The 18,601-nt window shown below is 38.9% G+C and overlaps 1 protein-coding gene across 1 annotated transcript in view; it reads left to right on the plus strand.

The window, feature by feature from the left end:
• SHOC2 (SHOC2 leucine rich repeat scaffold protein) overlaps positions 1-18,601 on the plus strand; it is a 70,622-nt gene that overhangs the window by 46,849 nt on the left and 5,172 nt on the right. Inside the window, exons 4-8 of the mRNA XM_082052293.1 lie at positions 9,210-9,340; positions 12,896-13,084; positions 14,317-14,439; positions 16,503-16,640; positions 17,119-17,236. Of these exons, the coding sequence (XP_081908419.1) occupies positions 9,210-9,340; positions 12,896-13,084; positions 14,317-14,439; positions 16,503-16,640; positions 17,119-17,236 (699 nt within the window). The remainder of the gene's footprint in view (positions 1-9,209; positions 9,341-12,895; positions 13,085-14,316; positions 14,440-16,502; positions 16,641-17,118; positions 17,237-18,601) is intronic.

An 18,601-nucleotide genomic window follows, 5' to 3' on the forward strand; every position in this document is an offset into this window, starting at 1 on the left:
CTATTTCTTATTTAAAAGCACAGAAACGCTTATTTGAGAAAGAAATCCAACAGTAACAGAATTACAGCTTTGAAATAAATCAGATTCTTTATCTGTTTTGTAATTTTCTAGTTTTGTGTGCTAACATGTGGAGTTCGATTGTAGTCAAATGTGCCATATTGATGGACATTTAAGGCAATAGACATTTTAGTAAGAAAAAGAATAGTCAGTTGTAAATGTTCCAAAATGATGCTTTAAAAGCACAAAAAATTCTGTCACTGGACACACTTTGCAGTGTCTGACATGGCACCGTTCCGAAGAGATGGTTGGGGAAATGGGAGGCATATTCAAAGCCCTGCGCTGCTCTCCTGCCCTTGGCTGCGGCGCATTAGCTCAGAAGCTGAAATCACGACTCTCACGAAAGCAAATATGTGGAATAGCTTTGCCATTTTTGCTGGTTGAAATTGTACTGTTACACAAACTAGGCTTTGTGCTGCAAACGTTTGGCTCTGGTGTACCTCTGAGTGCTCTGTTGTGCTTTTAATACGTATAGCTGATAAAACGTGAAGCATCGTGACCAGAACCGGGCATATGTAATTGGTACAGCTCAGGTTACACAAATTGTGATTGAGAGCTTTAAGTTCCTAGAAGTCCTAGTAAAGAAATTTCTGTAGAAAAGTGGAACTAGTTTAAAACGGTATTTTAAGTTTAGTAGATTTAGCGAAAACTGGAGAGGTCTTACTCAGAAATGCCTGACAGGTGCACTGGTCCTCGTGAGACCCAGCAGAGCCCCTGCAGCTCCCTTGGGGCTCAGGGATGATGTTCATCCGTGACCGATGGGTGTGATGTTACTAATTACTCGCCACTCTGATGAAGCAAAGTGCACAAGCTCCTGCTTCAGCTTTGGCAATATTCATATTCTTAAAATTTAAGCACGTGACCTAGTACTTTGGTCTGTGAGCATTCAGTACTTTGCAGGGTCGAGCCCCTTTCCATAGGCTCACAGTAGATCTGATCAGTGTTCAGTGCTTGGTCTAAAGTTTTGTTCTTGGACTGTGCTACTAGTGAAACATTTTTAATTACATTCTGCTAGTATTGGGAAACCACAATTAGCTCGGCCTTTGCTTTATCTGGTGGAAAGCAGCGTCTCCTACTTTTATTCTGAATTTTGGACTATTATAAGCCTTTGCTAGTTCTCATGCTGGGATCATAAAGGGAATTAAGCTTTTGGTTCTTGTTTGCTTCAATTCTAGACTTAGTAAACATAAAGCAGTGACATTGGCTAGAAAATAGAGAGTGGCAGGATAGGGTCAGTGGGAAGCGACTGCTCGGTGCCCCCTCCAATGGCAGAACAGTGATGGAGCAAAGCTGTGAGGTGGCGACCTCAGGCCAGTAAAAAACAGATGGTTCTGCATGCGATGGGTCGGGAACGTTGGGGTGTCAGTGTGCGCACAGGCTGCTGTAGATTATAAAAGCACACAGGGCAATGTGACAATTATGCAGGAGAAAAATGTATCAGGTGCTGCTGAATTTGGTTTGTGGTTGAGCCACACGCTGCCCAATCTCCCCCAGCTCTTGGGGAAGTTTCAGGCCGGGCTTTCCCTTTCCTTAGGTTCTTCTCCTGGTATCTGCTGTTGGGCATTTTTTCCCAGAGAGAAAATAGTAGGTGGATCTCTGTCTGCATACAATAATTCTCACATTCCTTAATTAGCTAAAATTATAAATGTATATTCATGTGTTATACATTTTATGTTTACTCTATATGGCAGGGCAGACTTAAAAAATTAAACCCATCTATCACTTAGGAAAGGTTAATGTTTTTTCTGCTTTGCCAGTTAGGTGTAAACTGTTCCTAAAATGTGATTTACTTTTATATAATTCTTTAATTTCACAGAAGGTTTTAAATAGTCAATTGAAAAGGAAAGTGAGACTAACAATGAAAAATGAAATTAAATAAATTTCAGTAGCTCTGTGTTATAGTATGAAGTATGAGTTGAGTAAAATCCAGCACTTTTGTTGATAGTTCAAAATAAGTCCCAACTGTCGCTTTTGACTCTGTTGCAGTGTGAAGTGTGTTTATATTTTTGTATAATTTTCAGCTAATTCAACTTTCCTTCTTCATTTTAATAAATAAATCTCCAATGCAGGCCTGATATAGTTAAATACATATGTACTGTTTTTCTGTAAAAGTTAGGCTACCTTCTATTGGCTTATTCATAGAATCATTTTGGTTGGAAGAGACCCTCAAGATCATCAAGTCCAACCATAACCTAACTCTAGCACTAAACTGTGTCCCTAAGGCCTCATCTAAATGTCTATTAAACCCCTCCAGGGATGGTGACTCCACCACTTCCCTGGGCAGCCCGTTCCAGTACTTAACAACCCTTTCTGTGAAGAAATGTTTCCTAATATCCAATCTCAACCTGGTGCAACTTGAGGCCTTAATTTTTAATTAATTCCAAGTTTATTGCTTTGATGTGTATTTATGAAAATAATTTTAAATTTGTATTTTGGTTGGATATTCTTTCTTGTAAGACTAGGATGGGGACAGTTTATTTTAGTGAATGTACATACCATCATACAGTAATTAGGTATGGAGACCAGCATGTACAGCTATGTTATAACTGCAGCTCAGCATTTTCAGAATCGTTTCTATACTGCAGAAAGAAAAAGCCCATAATCTTTCTTTCTTTATGTAAGACACAGGCACAAGGGAAGAGTGATTCAAAGGAACACATCAGAATTGAGACAAGCGGGTCTTTTAGTTGCATGCATCTTGATGAACACATGTTAAATGAAGTTGAATTTTCAGAGCTTAGACAGTTTCAGAAACATGTCACTTTGAGTTTGTGCTCCCTGGCCTTACACAGGTGTTTTGTGTGCTGCTTGTCAGCCTCTGTCACTTGATTTTTGCCAGCATCTTGTATGCATCTTTCACACATATGCAGTCAGCAATAACTGTGGTCTTGAATCACAGCTGAAAAACAAATAAGTGCTGACATGCTCACGCCTTATCCATAATTTTGAAATAGTGAGGGAAAACGTATCTTTGGTTGCTACTTTTAGACTGAAAATAGAGAGGAATCTCTTCGCTTAAGCTTTAGCTTAAATGGTATTTAAACCAGTAAAGGTGGTAGAGATTAATTTTACATTTATGTTAAATAGCTTCTAGTAGATAACATCTTTTAGGAAAATTCCTGGACTTTGTGTAAGGAAGATAATGCATTTGGTTTGAGCGGGACAAAAAATGATGGATCCTGCTGACCTTGTAATTTGTGAGTCTGAATCTGCCTCCTACGCTGGTCTGATCTATCAGGAGGTATTGGTGGCTGAAAAGAAAAATTAAAATATATTAAAAATCGCTTTACTGTTAAACCAGTAAAATCCAGAGTTTGTTAAGTTAAGCTTTGTGTTGTCTTCAAATATACCTTTGTATTTGGAAGAGTATGATTATATTTCCTACTTTGGCTTCAGTAGTTGGTAGCAATGATCAGGAGGGATTGTCTTCTACAATTTTCCTGAGTGCTTGCCCTCCCACCCCCCATCACCTTTCTGTCCCCATTCACAGTTTTGTGAAAATATCAGCCTTTAGCTGGAGCACATTAAGCATTGGGGATGTTCCAGCCCTGCAGGCTGTAGAAAGGATTTGACCTCTCTCGGATTATTGATCAATGGCACTAGTTTACATTCATATAAATCTATAGGCTTTGGTTTAGGAAGAATTTGCTTCCAGATTAGATGAGTAATGACTACGGGATTTTGTTCTGCTTTCCTCTGCAACTTCCCGACCGAGATCACCTTCAGGATGTCTTGCTGGACCAGTCACTTGGTGCTGCCGCGGTGCTGGACGTTGGCAGGCATCATCTTCGCTTGTGCAATGCAATTGGAGCTTAAAGCAGTTTATTTGAAGCCGTTTGTTTTACTCTACAGCTGTTGGGGGAAATGTTTCGCTTACTGACAAGAGATTAGATTAAACATGTCAACGGCTCCTTTCACCTAAAAATCTGTGAAACTGTTTTACAGTTGTCATGCAGCATGGCCGACATCTGGAAAAACTAATATATAGGAAGTACAAAGTGTGAAACAGGCATCTTCGGACTTCCATCTATTTTAGGCTGGGAGCACTGTTGAAATATTTGAGTGCAGTGTTTAATCGCGATCCATAGCTGGCCATCTCTGGCTTCTCTAGTCTCTCCTACACAGCTTTCAAGTCTTTCAAAGCCCTTTGATCCCACCTGATTTGTAGTGTATTGGTTGAGCCTCTTTTGGCTTTTTCTTCCATATTGTTGTCTTGGTTATTCTCATTACAAGATTAATGTGATGTGGTGTATGAAATTTAAATGTTGTATTTTTTTTTTTTTTAAGTGACATTAAGCATAGTGGGTTTTTGTTTGTGTGTTTTGTTTTGTTTTAAACTTTAATTTTGGCTGTACCTTTTGCTTTCTATTTGTTTAAAGTGAAATCTGGTACCTCTTGTATGCAAACCAGCAATTTATCTTTCTCAGAAGAAGTTCCCGTAGTGAATTAAGTGAACTGAGTTGTAAAACATGTTCTTTAATAGGTGGCTACTCATTGTATGCAAAGTTCAGTCAAATCAAAATTTAGGAATATTTACAGAAGTTAGACCATCAGAAATACTTACTAGTGCTATGTTGCTGTAGCAAATTCTTGCAATTACCTATTACATGCTGAGGTTCACATATACTTTTGATTACAATCTTACAGGGTTTTGATGTGCACAGCTCTTGTAAGTCCAATTTGTGTTTTTAACATTATCTGCAGGAAAGTGAAGAGACTTTACATTGATCACATGCTTCTGGCTTATTTAGGAGAAAGTAACTGCTCCTGGTAGCAAAGTAGCTTGACGAACTAAGCTATATAAAACAGACTAATTATTCAATCTTTCAGTAGTGATGCAGTAATATTTCACACAAAGTAATGACCCTTCATCTAAGGATGGGGAATTTGAAGGATTATTTAAACTAAGGGAGGGAGAGGAAGAAATGTGGTAAATCCCAGAAGAGAGCATTTGTCACTCACTTTAGAAAGCATTAGTAGGATTTTGAATTAGGAATCTGGATTTCTTTATATTATTCAACATACCAGTTCCTTTTTCTCTTGATTTTGAAATACTCAGAGGTGTATTGCTCCTGCTTTGTGAACCACTTCAGATGGTCTTTCTAAAAATGTGTGCTTTGGTAAGCATGGTTTTCTGCTTTATTTCCAGTCTTCCCTTTGTTTTGGGATTGGCAAACACTTGTTTTTCTTTGCCTAATATCTTTGAGGTACCTTTAATGAAGAATTTAATTTAAACCATCTATTTAGAATCCCTTTTATAGTAACAGAATTTAATTTAATGTTTCTGGATTTGCATGCTTCCAAGTATTTTTTGTTCATTTCTGTGTAAATTAAGTAGTTAACCCTGAGAGAGTCCTACAGTCCCTCCAGTGAAGTGATTATGAATTCTGCACTTACGTTGCTTTAAACCTGAGCGCTGGGCGAAGCGAAGCCCCCTGATGGGCATTAAAATGCTTTGCTGGTGAGAAAATGGACCTGAAACGAGGTGTCTGCATGAAACCTGATTCCCAAGAGTAACTGTTCACACGAGAACTAAAACAAATTTTCAGTGACTCTCTAGGCCCGGCATAAGCGTAGGGTTTAGTCAGGTTTTGGTATTGTATTTTTAGAAGTACCAATGGGCAGGGCAGTTGAGTTTACAAGGTATTTAATGATGGGCTCCCTAAGAAAAAAGTTGGAAGGAGTTTTGCTTGTTACTTTTCCTGCCATTAGGTGCTTTTAAGTTGTGGTTGTCAAACCGTCATGTTTGTGAACATCTAGTGCTGCGCTGTCTGAGTCGCTCTACCTGTGAAGGGCTGTGTTGGAGGAACCGCTGAGCTACGGTTTCAGTGACAAAAGTACAACCGCAGATGATCCTGATGACTGTCTGACTGGGTTGATTGAGATCAGTTGTTACCTTCCTCGCCTTAATTCGTAGACTAATATGCGGCCATCTCAGAACCAGTAGCTGAACTGGAGAAGATGGAGATGAGTGCAGGCGCTGTAAAGCAGCTCTGAATATGAGTATCACCTAGATAATCCTGAGCTCAGGGAGCTGTAAGTGGTATCACTTTTGATCATGCAATACCTAAGATGTGCGGTTTAGAAACTTTTAACTGTTTTCTGTTATAGACTGGAATTTGCCACTTTGCTGGTTGGAGAGCCTGCGAGGAGGCCTGAGCACGTTATCTGCCTGGTGGCTGGGCCATGGGATATGGAGGCAAATATTAACATTATTGTACTGATTATTGCTTTTTATTAAACAGAAATAAACAACCCAACCCAAACCAAATGAACAACAACAAAAATACGCCACAACACACTGATCAGAGAGAGGAGCTTTAATGATCATCCTTTTTTGTGAGGAGGAGGTGAAGAACTGGCTCAACCAGCATATGAAAATAAAAGCTGATAAAAGTTTTCTCATCATGGCACGTTTACAATGGGGTGTGAATATTAACTCTGTTGAGGATGAAAAGATATCTAAGTCTTGTTGGCAGAAGGCTAAATGGCAATAAATTGGCTATAAGTACATTCTGGCCTGAAGTGAGAAGGTGGCCCAAACTGTCTGCACCAGCTGGATGCAGGACAGCCCCCTCAGGAACAGTGGCAGAGGTGCCTCTGATGGAGCTCCAGCTGAAATCTTGCTGCTTTTGTTCTCAGGTATAACTGTATTTAGTGCTGTGGTGTGTAAAACAGTCACAGGGAATGTGATACATGCAGCATGTGTCTTCTTTTATGCCTTTCCCATGGAGGAGAAAGATGACTAGGAGAGAAACAGTGTAAACTTTTATGGAGAAATGCTACTTACAATAAAAAAAATAATAATATTAAGAGCTTCTGTTCATGCCTCCTTTCTGATAATGCCGTAAGGACAGCCAGTGTGTGTCATTCTCTCCTGAAACATTATGGCACAGTTTGATTCTCTCTAATGGCTGCGTTGTTTCGTTTTTCCGAAATGCCACGTTGCTGGTAGGAAGAGGAGCCACACACGTACAACCTGTGCTCGCAATCTGGGAACTGGCATAGCGACGTTGGATTGCTAAGCAACAGTTGGCATCATGCTGGCTGCTAGAGCCGTTCCCGCTTCGTCCAACTGCCTGAAAAATCCAGATCAGCATCTAGCTCAGGGTTTAAGTAGTGAAAAAGAACGCTAGGTTGATACCTTATTCTGTGTAAAGTTTGCCGTTCGTTTTGTTAGTAAAGCATTAAATAACAATTCAGAGAAAAGCAGTCAGGATGTGCTTTGTTCATCCCTAGAACAGCGAATCCTCGCGCTCTGGGTGCCTTGCAGGAGGGTGGCTGTCGTGTGAAGTGAGGCCAGTTTCCGATACAGCCAGCAATGCCACATCTCGCCAAATATGGCATGAAATAGCTACACTATGTAAAATTTGTGCTTCTTTGTACTAGTGGATTGTAGGCTCAAAATAGGTCCTAATTTTATTTTCTTTAGTACATACACGCACTATAGGATTCGACCTCAGAAAGGAAGATTGGTGTGTGCACTGAGAACCGTATTGATAGCCCTGGATTTTAAATGCCTTTTTTGGTTAAGGGAAGACTTTCTTCGCTGCTTCTGCGAAAGCGAATTGTATACTTGCTCAGAAAGGAAGAACTTAAAAAGGGAATAAAAATCCCAATGGGAGATACTACTAGTTAAGCAGCACCAGGTGACTACCTGTTCTTTTAACTGTTGTTTTGACAATACTAAGTGAAATTTGTTGCTAAACTTTTTTTTTTTTTTACTTTCATTGCTCTTATGAATCTCCATTTTAGTAACTATAGTGAATCATTCCCAGTTTCCAGTTTTTATTAGCTACATTTCCAACTACTCAGCGATGTAGGGTTATTCACAGTATATTTTGACCAAGTTCAAGAAAGACGTATTTTGCTGCTTTCTTTGTTGAGGTTCCTTCTCTGTCTAGCAGATCCCATTGTAGCAGTTGTATTAATTTTCAGTCTTTGTTTCTTTTTATTTTGTTTCAACCTTTGTTTCCAAGCGTATTTCATAGACTACATTTGTGTGTTCCTTTGCTCCCTTCATATTTTAAAATTCTTTCTGATTATTTTTGCTGCTGTTTGTTAAATCCGATGTTTCTTTTCTAATGTGTCTTTCTGGTACTTCAATTTGCAGAGCAAATGTGTTGTGGCATGAGTAGTTGTAAAAATGACTGTAAAAATAGAAAATATTTTGCAAGGAACTGATGGGTTGTGTGAATCTGTTCATGATCTCCACAGGTGTGATGTACATCCGTGCACAGACACGTTTCTGATTGCAGGATGAGCCAGAAGACTAAACACTGTTCTTTGTACTATTTGCCAGTTGACCTTTTGGTGAAGTTCAAGCTCTTAAAACCTGTAGGAGAGGCTGAATGCCGCAGCACCCTATAGTTCAAAGGCATCCTTAAGCTGTTGATTTTGGTCTTGAGTACTTGTTAGATGGCAAAGGCTGGAGCTAAAAGGAGCTTCAGATGGGAAATTTTTAATTTTCAAGTTTCTCAATATTATTTTTCCTGACAGAAATACATATCGACCGGCACTGTCAGCCTGGCAATATCCAGTAAGATTTTTACATGCGCTGTTGTCTAGACTTTTGCGGACTTCCTCCAGACTTTTCCTTCAGTATCATTCCGAAAACTTGGAAGTTTTGTTTTTTCCTATGACTTTTTTTCAAGACTTTGTTGCTTTTAGAGGATGGCAAAGCTTTTTTTTTGCCTTTTTTTTTTTTCTTTTTCACTTCACCATAGAGGAAATTGTTTTGCTGGGACCTGAGCTGTGTGATGTGTGCCCAAGGTCTGGTAACATGACTCATGGCATTGAGTGATGCTGTCTGTAATTTTAAAAAGTCTTTTTGGGGACATCTGGAAAATGATAGAGTTGTTTGTTGGTGGAGAGATCAGGATAGAAGGACTTCTACAGTAGGACATAAGCCTTGCTCGCTTACCGTATTATGCACAACTTAAGAAAAATATTTAATATGCACAATCTACTTCTGCTTGATTGGATTCAGTGTTGTAATCTGTGTATCTTGTGTTTGGGGATGGTAGCTCCATTTCACTGTATGCAAAGTTTGAAGCGTAGAGTGCAAGACAGCAGAAGAATCAGAATTCAAACCTTGTTTTGTGCCTTTGTGTTAATCTAACGATATATTAATACCTGTTTCCTACCTGTAGGAAATCTGTCCAGTTTAAGTCGCCTTGGCCTGAGGTACAATAGGCTGTCAGCAATTCCGAAGTCTTTAGCGAAATGCAGTGAACTCGATGAACTGAACCTGGAGAACAACAACATTTCTGCTTTACCAGAGGTGAGAATTAGAGGGTGTAGATTTGGGAGGGAATCTCATTGTAAGGCATTGGAGTTTTGCAGAAGGATGGGAACATGGGAAATTATTTTGTCTTGCATCGTAAGTCTGAGGAATTGCCACTGTTTTAATCCACATGCGTGTAATGTGAAATATTGCAATTCTGTACAGTTAGGTATGTCTAACTAGTATAGAAGAACTGATGTCATATACATGTGATTGTATTTGCTGTCCTCAGTCCCTTTAAAAAACCTTGAATAAGAAGTCTGGTTCCCACCATTGAAGCTAGGTAAGAGCTTCTCAGTATTTTTGTTTCATAGAGGTAGGGATGAATTAGAAAAATGAAAAATGGGATACTCTTTGCCATCTAATTGAGGCAAGAATGACCTTTAGGAGAATGGCTAAAGCTTTTCATGGCTGCTTGGCTTCAACGTTCTCATTTTAATTTGGAAAAGTGTGCTATTGCCACCAGTGAGATATTGTCTCGCAACTCATTGACACGCCTTCCGTCAGTTGTGAAAAATAAAAATGTGCATAATTTTTGAGTTTCCAGTCACTTTCTGAGGATCTTGAGAGAGAGAGGAAGAGATATCTGTTTTCATAGCTGCTGCACTTGGTTGTCTTACCTTGGCCTGTCTTGCTTCAAGCTTAGCATGGGACCAAGGACAATGTCCATAGTTAGAAGTCCTGGAGCCACCTTGTCAGGCTCTTCGAGTAACACGTTCCCTGCTCTGCTGGCTCTGGGCTGGGGAGGCAGAAAGCCCAAGTCCCCCATGCAGCTGTACCTTTCTCTGTACCCCTTCCCTGGAGTTCTCTGAAAGGTGACCCTCTGGGCTCCAGTTTTACAGTCCTGCAGTGGCTGGTTACAGACCAGTTTTTAAATACAGCTTTGATGTCTGCAGACTCGGAAACTACTCCAGCTCTTGGTTATTCCTTTCATACTGATTTTCCTTTTCTTAGTTTCTTGAGACTGATTTATCAGGGTAGCAGAGTGTGAGATGCTTGGCTACATAGTGTGTATTTTTGGTGCTAATAAACATTTACAGAAAACGTTCGACTTGAAGTATTAGTGCCTGGGCAGAATTGCTCTGATGACAGAAAAAAATCTGATGTGATTGATTCTTACTTTAGATATTTCTTCCATTACTCTAGAACTATTTGAAGATGAAGGCTTCAGGATACAACAGAGAGTTTTATTCTGTTCTAATGATGGTCAAAACTGCTTTCCAAAGCTGCTAACAAATCAAAACAAAAAGAAATGTAAATTATTAGTATCAAATGATTCAAAATGTATCTAAAGAAGTATGTAGGAAACTATACATAGAAGGAAAAAAAATGCATTTGGAGTTAGACAAAGTATTCATAGTAACAAAGTGCAATAAGTAACTACTTTCCCTCAGATAATTTTCTAAGCTCAGCAATGATAGACTGGAAACAGAGAATTTAATAAATGCTTGGGTAAAACTATCATTTAAGAAAATGCTACAGACTGAAAACCACCAGGCTGCTTTTAAGATGAGAGCTAAGCTAGCCCACCCCACCCAGACATTTTATAAAGGCATCTGCAGTATAATTACAGAAAGCTAATGTGAGGGATGATTACTTGCTTTAAAATATGTTCAGCCATAATACAAAACTCTTTGTGACTGTGCTGCTTTTTTCATGTATATTTGCCAACAATATGTTAACACTTAAGCTGCTACCTTGCAGAAGTGTATAGTTTATACTGTAATCTGTTTAAAGTAAAACACTCTGTGCTAGAATACAAAGAACTGTGTTTGTAGAAGAAACTTCAGAATTTCAAAACATAGCTGAAGCTGCTGACGCTATGCCTAATAAATATTTTATCTTAAAAGGATGGGCTGGGAGAAGGCAGCACTGCCACAGCTCTCATAGATGTAAGAGTATTGTTCTCTTTGTATTGCCAAAGCTCTCTTGTTTCCCTTCAAATGTGTTTAATTACTATTAGACTGTATTAGCTAACATATTTTTAATATTTTTTTTGTATGGAAGCAGACTTCAAAAATGGCTTTTTGAAATGCCAAGATCCATTTGAAGCAATTAAGTGTGTTTGTAACAGAGCTCAGGGACTGTCTAAGCCTAGGACAAAGAATATCTGTTTATTAAAGTATAGCTAGAAGCAGTATTTTCTGATCAAAGATTATAGTAGCTAATGATTAGGTTAAATTAATACTGATTTGAAGATCCATTATTTTATCTTCAGGGGGAAAGTTGTTTCACTGATATTTGCCGAGATACCCCCAGAATTGTATTTCAGTGCTTGGAGTTTTATCCATGACATGTAGACGAGTCCCTATTAAATCTTGTTTTATTTACAATAATGTTAATAAACTGTTTAGAAAAGTAGCCAAAGTTTTCCTGGTGAAACAACAAAGCCATGTTCTTAGAGCTTTTGTAGTGAATGCAGCACTGAAATTGCAACCCAGAAATACTGACATTAAGAATACGGTAGGAATCATCTTGTTAGTGCTCATTCCTGGTTGGAGATGTTGCATTATTTATGGTGTGTAATGCCACACATAAGTCTCCAGTTTCTGTAATACTTAAGCAAATAGGGCTGAATTCAAGTTAGCATAGTAATAAGCAAAGGTGATACTTCAGCAGTAGTTTAGATCTCATTATTTGTCCCACAGTTCCAGCAACATGGTTGGAAGGTAACTAACAGATAAACTCTGAGATCTGCACTGCTGAGGTTTTACAATCCAATTAGATTGTGACGTGAGACTCTGAATTCAATAGGAAACCATTGCTACCCAGTTTAACACCAGGCTTCTTGCTTTTTATTTCTTAAGGGGGAAAAAACAAAACAAAACAACCCAAAACAAACAAAAACCAAGAAAACAAACCAACCAACCCCTAACAAACAGAGTGGGGTAAGAACTATTTAGGAATATTTTGAAAGCAGGAGAGAGGGGAAAAAAAAAAAAAGAAGGAATTTCCAAAACTTACCTTTCCATTCCTTTTCTCTGTCCTGTCTGGTTACCTCAAAGTGTTAGAGTCTAAAAGGAAACTTCTACCAGAGGTGTTCACCTTATGGATTGTTATTGCATGAACAAAGTTGTGTGCTGGAAGTACCAAACGCCAGCTGGATAACGGGTGCATGCAGCTGGTCCTTCTTTGGGCCCCAACCTCAGCTGTGAGGAGACACGAGATGGAGCGAGCTGTGGTGTGGTGGCCTTGGCCAAAGCTGGGACCGCTGTGCGGGACACCAGCCGCTGCCCCCGCGCTCCTCAGAGCTGCCCAGAGCATCGTTGTGTGTTACAAAACCTCCCAAACTTGTGCTGTTCAATGTGATCTGTTTGTGCTTTTTTGTATCTGGCAGTATGGGAAGGGGGAAATAAGGCAAAGCTGACAACTCCGGGCAAAGCAGGTTGCTGATGGATGTTTTATCAAATGTAACACTAGTTTGTGTATTGGAACACTTATTGAGGGGATGGACTTGTGGGGGGAAACATTTCTAATTAGAGCCATGAGGGAAAAGAGATGTATTCAAATAAATCTGTCCTAAGTTCCTGGGTGGTTTTCTTCTCTCTACAGGGTCTTTTATCCAGCCTTGTCAAACTGACTAGTTTAACACTAGCCAGGAACTGCTTCCAGTCCTATCCCGTGGGTGGCCCGTCCCAGTTCTCCACAATCTACTCTCTCAATATGGAGCACAACCGCATCAATAAAATCCCCTTTGGAATTTTCTCTAGAGCGAAAGTATTAAGTAAGCTGAACATGAAGGTGAGGCACAGAAACACGCTACTGTGTGTAAAATCAATGAGGAACACTGTTTGCTGCTCCATGAATTCTGGCAAACTTAATGATATAAGGAATGAATTTATCACCCTGAAGTGGATGCTGATGTTATCACATATAGAAACAATTCTGTAACAGTTTGAAAATGTACTATCAAGAGTTTATTTATCTTTATTTTTGTGAAGCTTTTGTCACATTTGCTCAATTTTGAACAATGAAACAAGGAAGTTGTTTGCAAAGTTCTTGAATATTCAAATGAGACCTAAGCATGTGGAGTAGCTTATTTGTTCCCCCCCTCTCCTGTTACAGTTTAGATTAAAAACAAAATTATGTAAAATACCTTTTTTGAATACATTATTTCAAAACCTAAGTTTGGAGAATTTTGGCACTAGTTGCAGAGCATGGAAAAAGAACATTTAAATCTGTGCTATGTACACTTAGAGTGAAGAGAATTAGGGAAAAGAGATGATGTTTTTCTATGAATGAGGTTTTTTTCAAGTTCTTAAATTATTCTTTTCAAATAAATAATGTTTGAGCAGTGTCTAAACTCAGCTACTGTTTTGGAATATCTTTTGGATTCTCAATTTGCATTGAGATCATTTTTTATCACGTACCTGTTTGTTACTTTGCATGTTTACCAGGACTTAGTATGACCTAGTTGTTTAAGGGATATTTTAGTGTTTTTTTTTTGTAGATACATTCTGAGCAATAAGAGGTTCAGATTAATTTCAGATGCTTTTACTCTGAGCCATTAAGGTATATTTCCTTTGGTGTGTTCAGTGTAGTGCTCCCTTTATTTTTTTTTTAAGCTAACACTCTATATTTTTAGGATTCCAGTGTTGCTGATAGCACATTTGTACGTTATGGTGAACTTTTTGTTCATTTTTCCCATCTCCCTCCACTGAATTCAACAAAGAAAGGACAAAAAAAAGCTTTAACCGCTGGGATGCATGAAATCTTGAGAATTACGTGCTTTTAATTTTTCCACTTCTGTTCATATTAGTAACACAGAGTCAATTCTGTTACTCTAGGTTGGAACTGCTTATTATGTTCTGAGGAATTTAAAAATATTTGGCCAATTATCAACATCTTATTCTTCTGATTTAATTATCTACTGCTTGGTTATGAAATGTTTTGTAAACACTTTGTTGAATCTCAGACGCCGTGCTGGCCTGTTGCAAGCGCAGACCCTAAATGTTTGATATGTTAAATCACAGGACAATCAGCTGACCTCTCTCCCCTTGGACTTCGGGACTTGGACTAGTATGGTAGAACTGAACCTGGCGACTAATCAGCTCACAAAAATCCCCGAGGATGTATCTGGTCTTGTTTCCCTTGAGGTGAGAAGAGTATAATTGAACAACTAAGTGAATCCCTGCAAATAGGTGTTCTGTACTTCAGATTTAAGTAATATTACTTTTGGGTCACATAAAGCTGTATAAATAATGTGTACGTCTGCTATTTAAATAGATGTGTTGCATCTGTTTATGGTTGTTTCCAACAGCCTTTTCAATGTTGCTCTTTAGCCTCTTGATGATTGTGCACAAAGAGTTAAGTACATATATAACTTTAACTATGTAGAAAGACAATTTTTCTCAGCAGAAAGTTAATGTTGTAAATGAAATGGCACTGAACTCACTTCAGTTCCTTGAGAGACTAGCATGAAAACAGCAGGGATCAGAAAAACATCATGAAATGGTCTGCAGCCAGAGGTGGCTTGGATGTAGCACTATGAACCTGGTAGGGAGCTGAGTGGGAATTCTCAGCCTTTGAGGGAGAAGAACTCACAGGTTAAAACCATGAACTAAACCTGTTGTGTTCCCTGGTCCTGTTTCCCAAGGTAGCATCAGGAGAGACAGTTCCCTTGGAGGGACATAAAGGCAGAGGTGCTTGTTCTGTCAGTCGAGGGGACTTGGTCACCTCTGTGAGTTGCTGGGAAAAAATCTGTTCAAGTACAATAGCAAGTGGCAGATTTGAAATTGCGAATTTCCAACATGACTGCTGCTCTGAATAATTAATAATTCCTGTAGTTTGGGGAAAAAAATATATGGCAGAGTAATAGCTATTTAGTGGCCCAGTTCCCTTTAAGTTAAGGCCGTGATTGATGTGATTGGGAAGTTAGTAACTAATAACTGAATTTGCTGCGGGTCTAATGAAGCTGGAGAGCGGCATGGTCCTCAGACCCATTGGCGCTGTTTTTCTCGGTAATTAAAGAATCACATACAAAGAACTATTTGGGCAGTGTTTACACAAAAGTGAAGGTTCCCACAGCAGTGCTAAGTCAGCTGCATTGCATGTAGGTAATATTTTTTGTTCCTGCCTTTGTTTCTCGATACGTGATTAAAACGTTACTATTCTTATCGTTCCGCGTGTATCACAGCGCATAAAGGAAGGCCACCAAAATACTGCTTGTGCTAATGCTAAGATGTTGGCTTTTATTCATTTTGATTTCCACTTTGATTTTAGCTTTGTTTTCTGTTCTGTTCCTGCCCGTGGTGTTTCCACGTGGTGGGCGCTGGGTTGGTAGAAGCCGCGGCGTTTGGGCGCTGTGTGTGGCTGGCGTGAGGGCCCCGCTGGGTGCTCTTTCCCATCCTCGTGTTTCAATGGGCCTTGTTAAATAGCTAGATAATAGCATTGCTTAATTGGTCATTAATTACCTTACTGCTCGCTGTGTTGATACGAGCCTTGATTACTTTTCAGGACTGCTAGACTTCTCCAGAGGAAAAATGGTATATTAGTATAACCCCTGTCAATTTGCTTGTGGTATAATAAATAACTCTTTTAATTGACGTTGCAAATAAGGGTACATTTCTTGAACCTGTGGTGCCTATAATTCAACATAGGAGGAGAAAAACAAGAGGATGAGACAGTAGTAGGGGCAGATGTGTGATGGGGAGACCATTTTGGAAACCAGTGGATATGTACTCAGTGTTCTGCCCAGATGCTCTAATTTGTATGTTTACTCGCTGCTCCTAACCAAATGGACACGGGGAGAAGAGCAAGTATTAACCTTTTAAAGGAGGACTTGGCAAACACAGTAAATGGTATAAAACATGGTTATGAGATAGCTGTAAGGAAGGATAACAAAAGTGAAGGGAAGGCCAGGAAGAAACTGTTTTTCTGTGGTCATTTGAAGAAATAAGGTGTTATTTGGTTTTGCTCTGTATTTACTATTATGTAAAAAAATATTTGTAAGAATTCTGTCATAAAACAATATATTTGTATCATTAAAGACTAGAAAAATATTTTAATAACTGATTTTTAAAATATTTTCGGTTTGTTTCCATAATTTGAATGTAGACTAATTTTGGACTTAACTACCTGAAAATAAAAAAGATCCTACCTTAATCGTTATTTACTAATTGCGTTGCTGAAATTCTCTGTGTGTATTTTTTTTTCTGAGGTTCTTATCTTGTCAAACAATCTCCTAAAGAAACTTCCCCATGGAATTGGAAATCTACGGAAACTCCGAGAGTTAGATCTAGAGGAAAACAAACTGGAATCCTTGCCAAATGAAATAGCTTACCTCAAGGATCTGCAGGTGAAACAATAATTGGCGGAGATAAACATCTTACACCCTTTATTTACACTGTGCTGATTTAATTACAGCTAATTTGAGGGAAACTCTTTGGGACTGGACATAGAACCATAAGTTAAGAATCTTGCACAACTTAATCCACAGTCTGTGTTACTAATTCTTCAACTTATCAGTTAATATTGAACAATCAATTTTGAAGTGTTTAACTGTTGTACCATGAGTACATGCTGCTACAGGAATACTGTCTGATTTCAGTTATGTTCATGAAAGCTTTTCTATTTAAGGTACACGATTTACTGTGCACTATTTATTTTTATGCTTAGTGATGCTTAATAGAGGGCTGAAATGTTGTTTAAGGGTAGGATTTTTTTTTTGTTCAAATGCTGGAAAGCCGAACTTAACAGCCAAATATCTTGTTCTTTGCTGTCATTCAAAGCAGAAGTCATTAAGCTAATTTTTTAAAATGTGTTTTTTCCCTTAGAAATTGGTTCTGACTAATAATCAGTTGACCACCCTTCCTAGAGGTATCGGTCACCTTACCAATCTGACGCACCTTGGGCTTGGAGAGAATCTTCTCACACACCTTCCTGAGGAAATTGGTAAGATCCCTTTCTCTGGTTTTATGTCCTGTGCCTGAGCCAGAGCAGTTGCTGACACAGACAATAGGCATCTACTGTGCTCATAAGCAGAGGTCGCAAAATTCACGGGAAACTTACACATTTATACAACCTCACCTGAAGTGTGTGCTACAGGAACAGCACTATGGGCTGTGATCTTTGTCTCGCTGAACTGTAGTGAGAAGAACATTCTAGCTTGTTTTCAGTTCTTCTGCAGAAATCTGCCGAGCACACGTTAACTGGGAATGGTGAGATGCCTTTCCTCTCCAAATTGTCTCACAAGTTGCGTATTACCAGTCACTTGACTTCGTAAACCTGTTCTTGGAAAGAGGTCTGTGTCAGAAAGGAAACTGGCTGGTCCTACTCTAATTCCATGGTGTGGACAAAAACCTTGTGTAAACTGTAGACAGCTGAAGGAAATGTTTCTGCTGATAGTCCTTCTCTGCACACACTTCTGTTTATAGAACATCACATTGTTTTTCACCTTGATGAGGTAGGAAAAGGAAGTAAAGAGGAGAAAAATTACAGAAAAGAAGGGAGGAATATGATTATTTTTGTCTACTTGAGACATCCAGAGTAAGTGGGATTCAGAGCATCTGAAACTGAGATCCCGTGTTTGTTTTATATTTGGTCACAAGTACCTCCGGAGCATGATTCTGGGCACTTGTTAAAATCTTAAAAAATTAGAGCTCATTGTAGAGGAAAGGTGATGTGACAAGCTACACAAGGCAAAATGTGGTCAGAAACAGTGATGTGCAGATGGGGAAGGCTGGGACATGGTCTGTCTCTCCCAGCATCTATAGCGAAGAGCTGTTACAGCTTCTGCTCATCTTATATATGCCTCAGTGTGAGAAGGGCCTAAAACAATCTAGATCTGGCGCTTTGTAGTTTAGTTAATAAGTTAATGGAGAGAATTTGGAGGATGTGGAAATGGGCTGTGGAATGAAAGTCAATAAGTGCACTTGAAATACTATTGTAGGAGTACAATTTGGTTATTAAAGCTGCTTGTCTTAACAGATTAGAGAATAGTTAACTATTTTCAAATGTGATTGCTTCTTGTATCATGCTATCAGCTATTTCTCAGTACTTGTTCTCCAGCCTTTCCTTTTTGTTGGTTTTCCATGCCTTGAGCCCTGGCTACTGCATTCTCTTGTGAAATATTAAATAGCCTTTTAGATTATAGGAGATGGTATATAAATTGGGAGTATTTTGAGGAGGACTTGTATGTTTGGAGTGCATTTCAAGGACATGAATTAATTTTGATATTTGATTGCTATGCAGAAATGGAAGTCTTTAGAAAGAAGAGATTACAGTTTTCCAGCTTCTGGTTAACCTATATTGCAGTAT

Source organism: Streptopelia decaocto (genome assembly GCF_964273445.1).
Source record: "Streptopelia decaocto genome assembly, chromosome: 5".
Classification (NCBI taxonomy): domain Eukaryota; kingdom Metazoa; phylum Chordata; class Aves; order Columbiformes; family Columbidae; genus Streptopelia; species Streptopelia decaocto.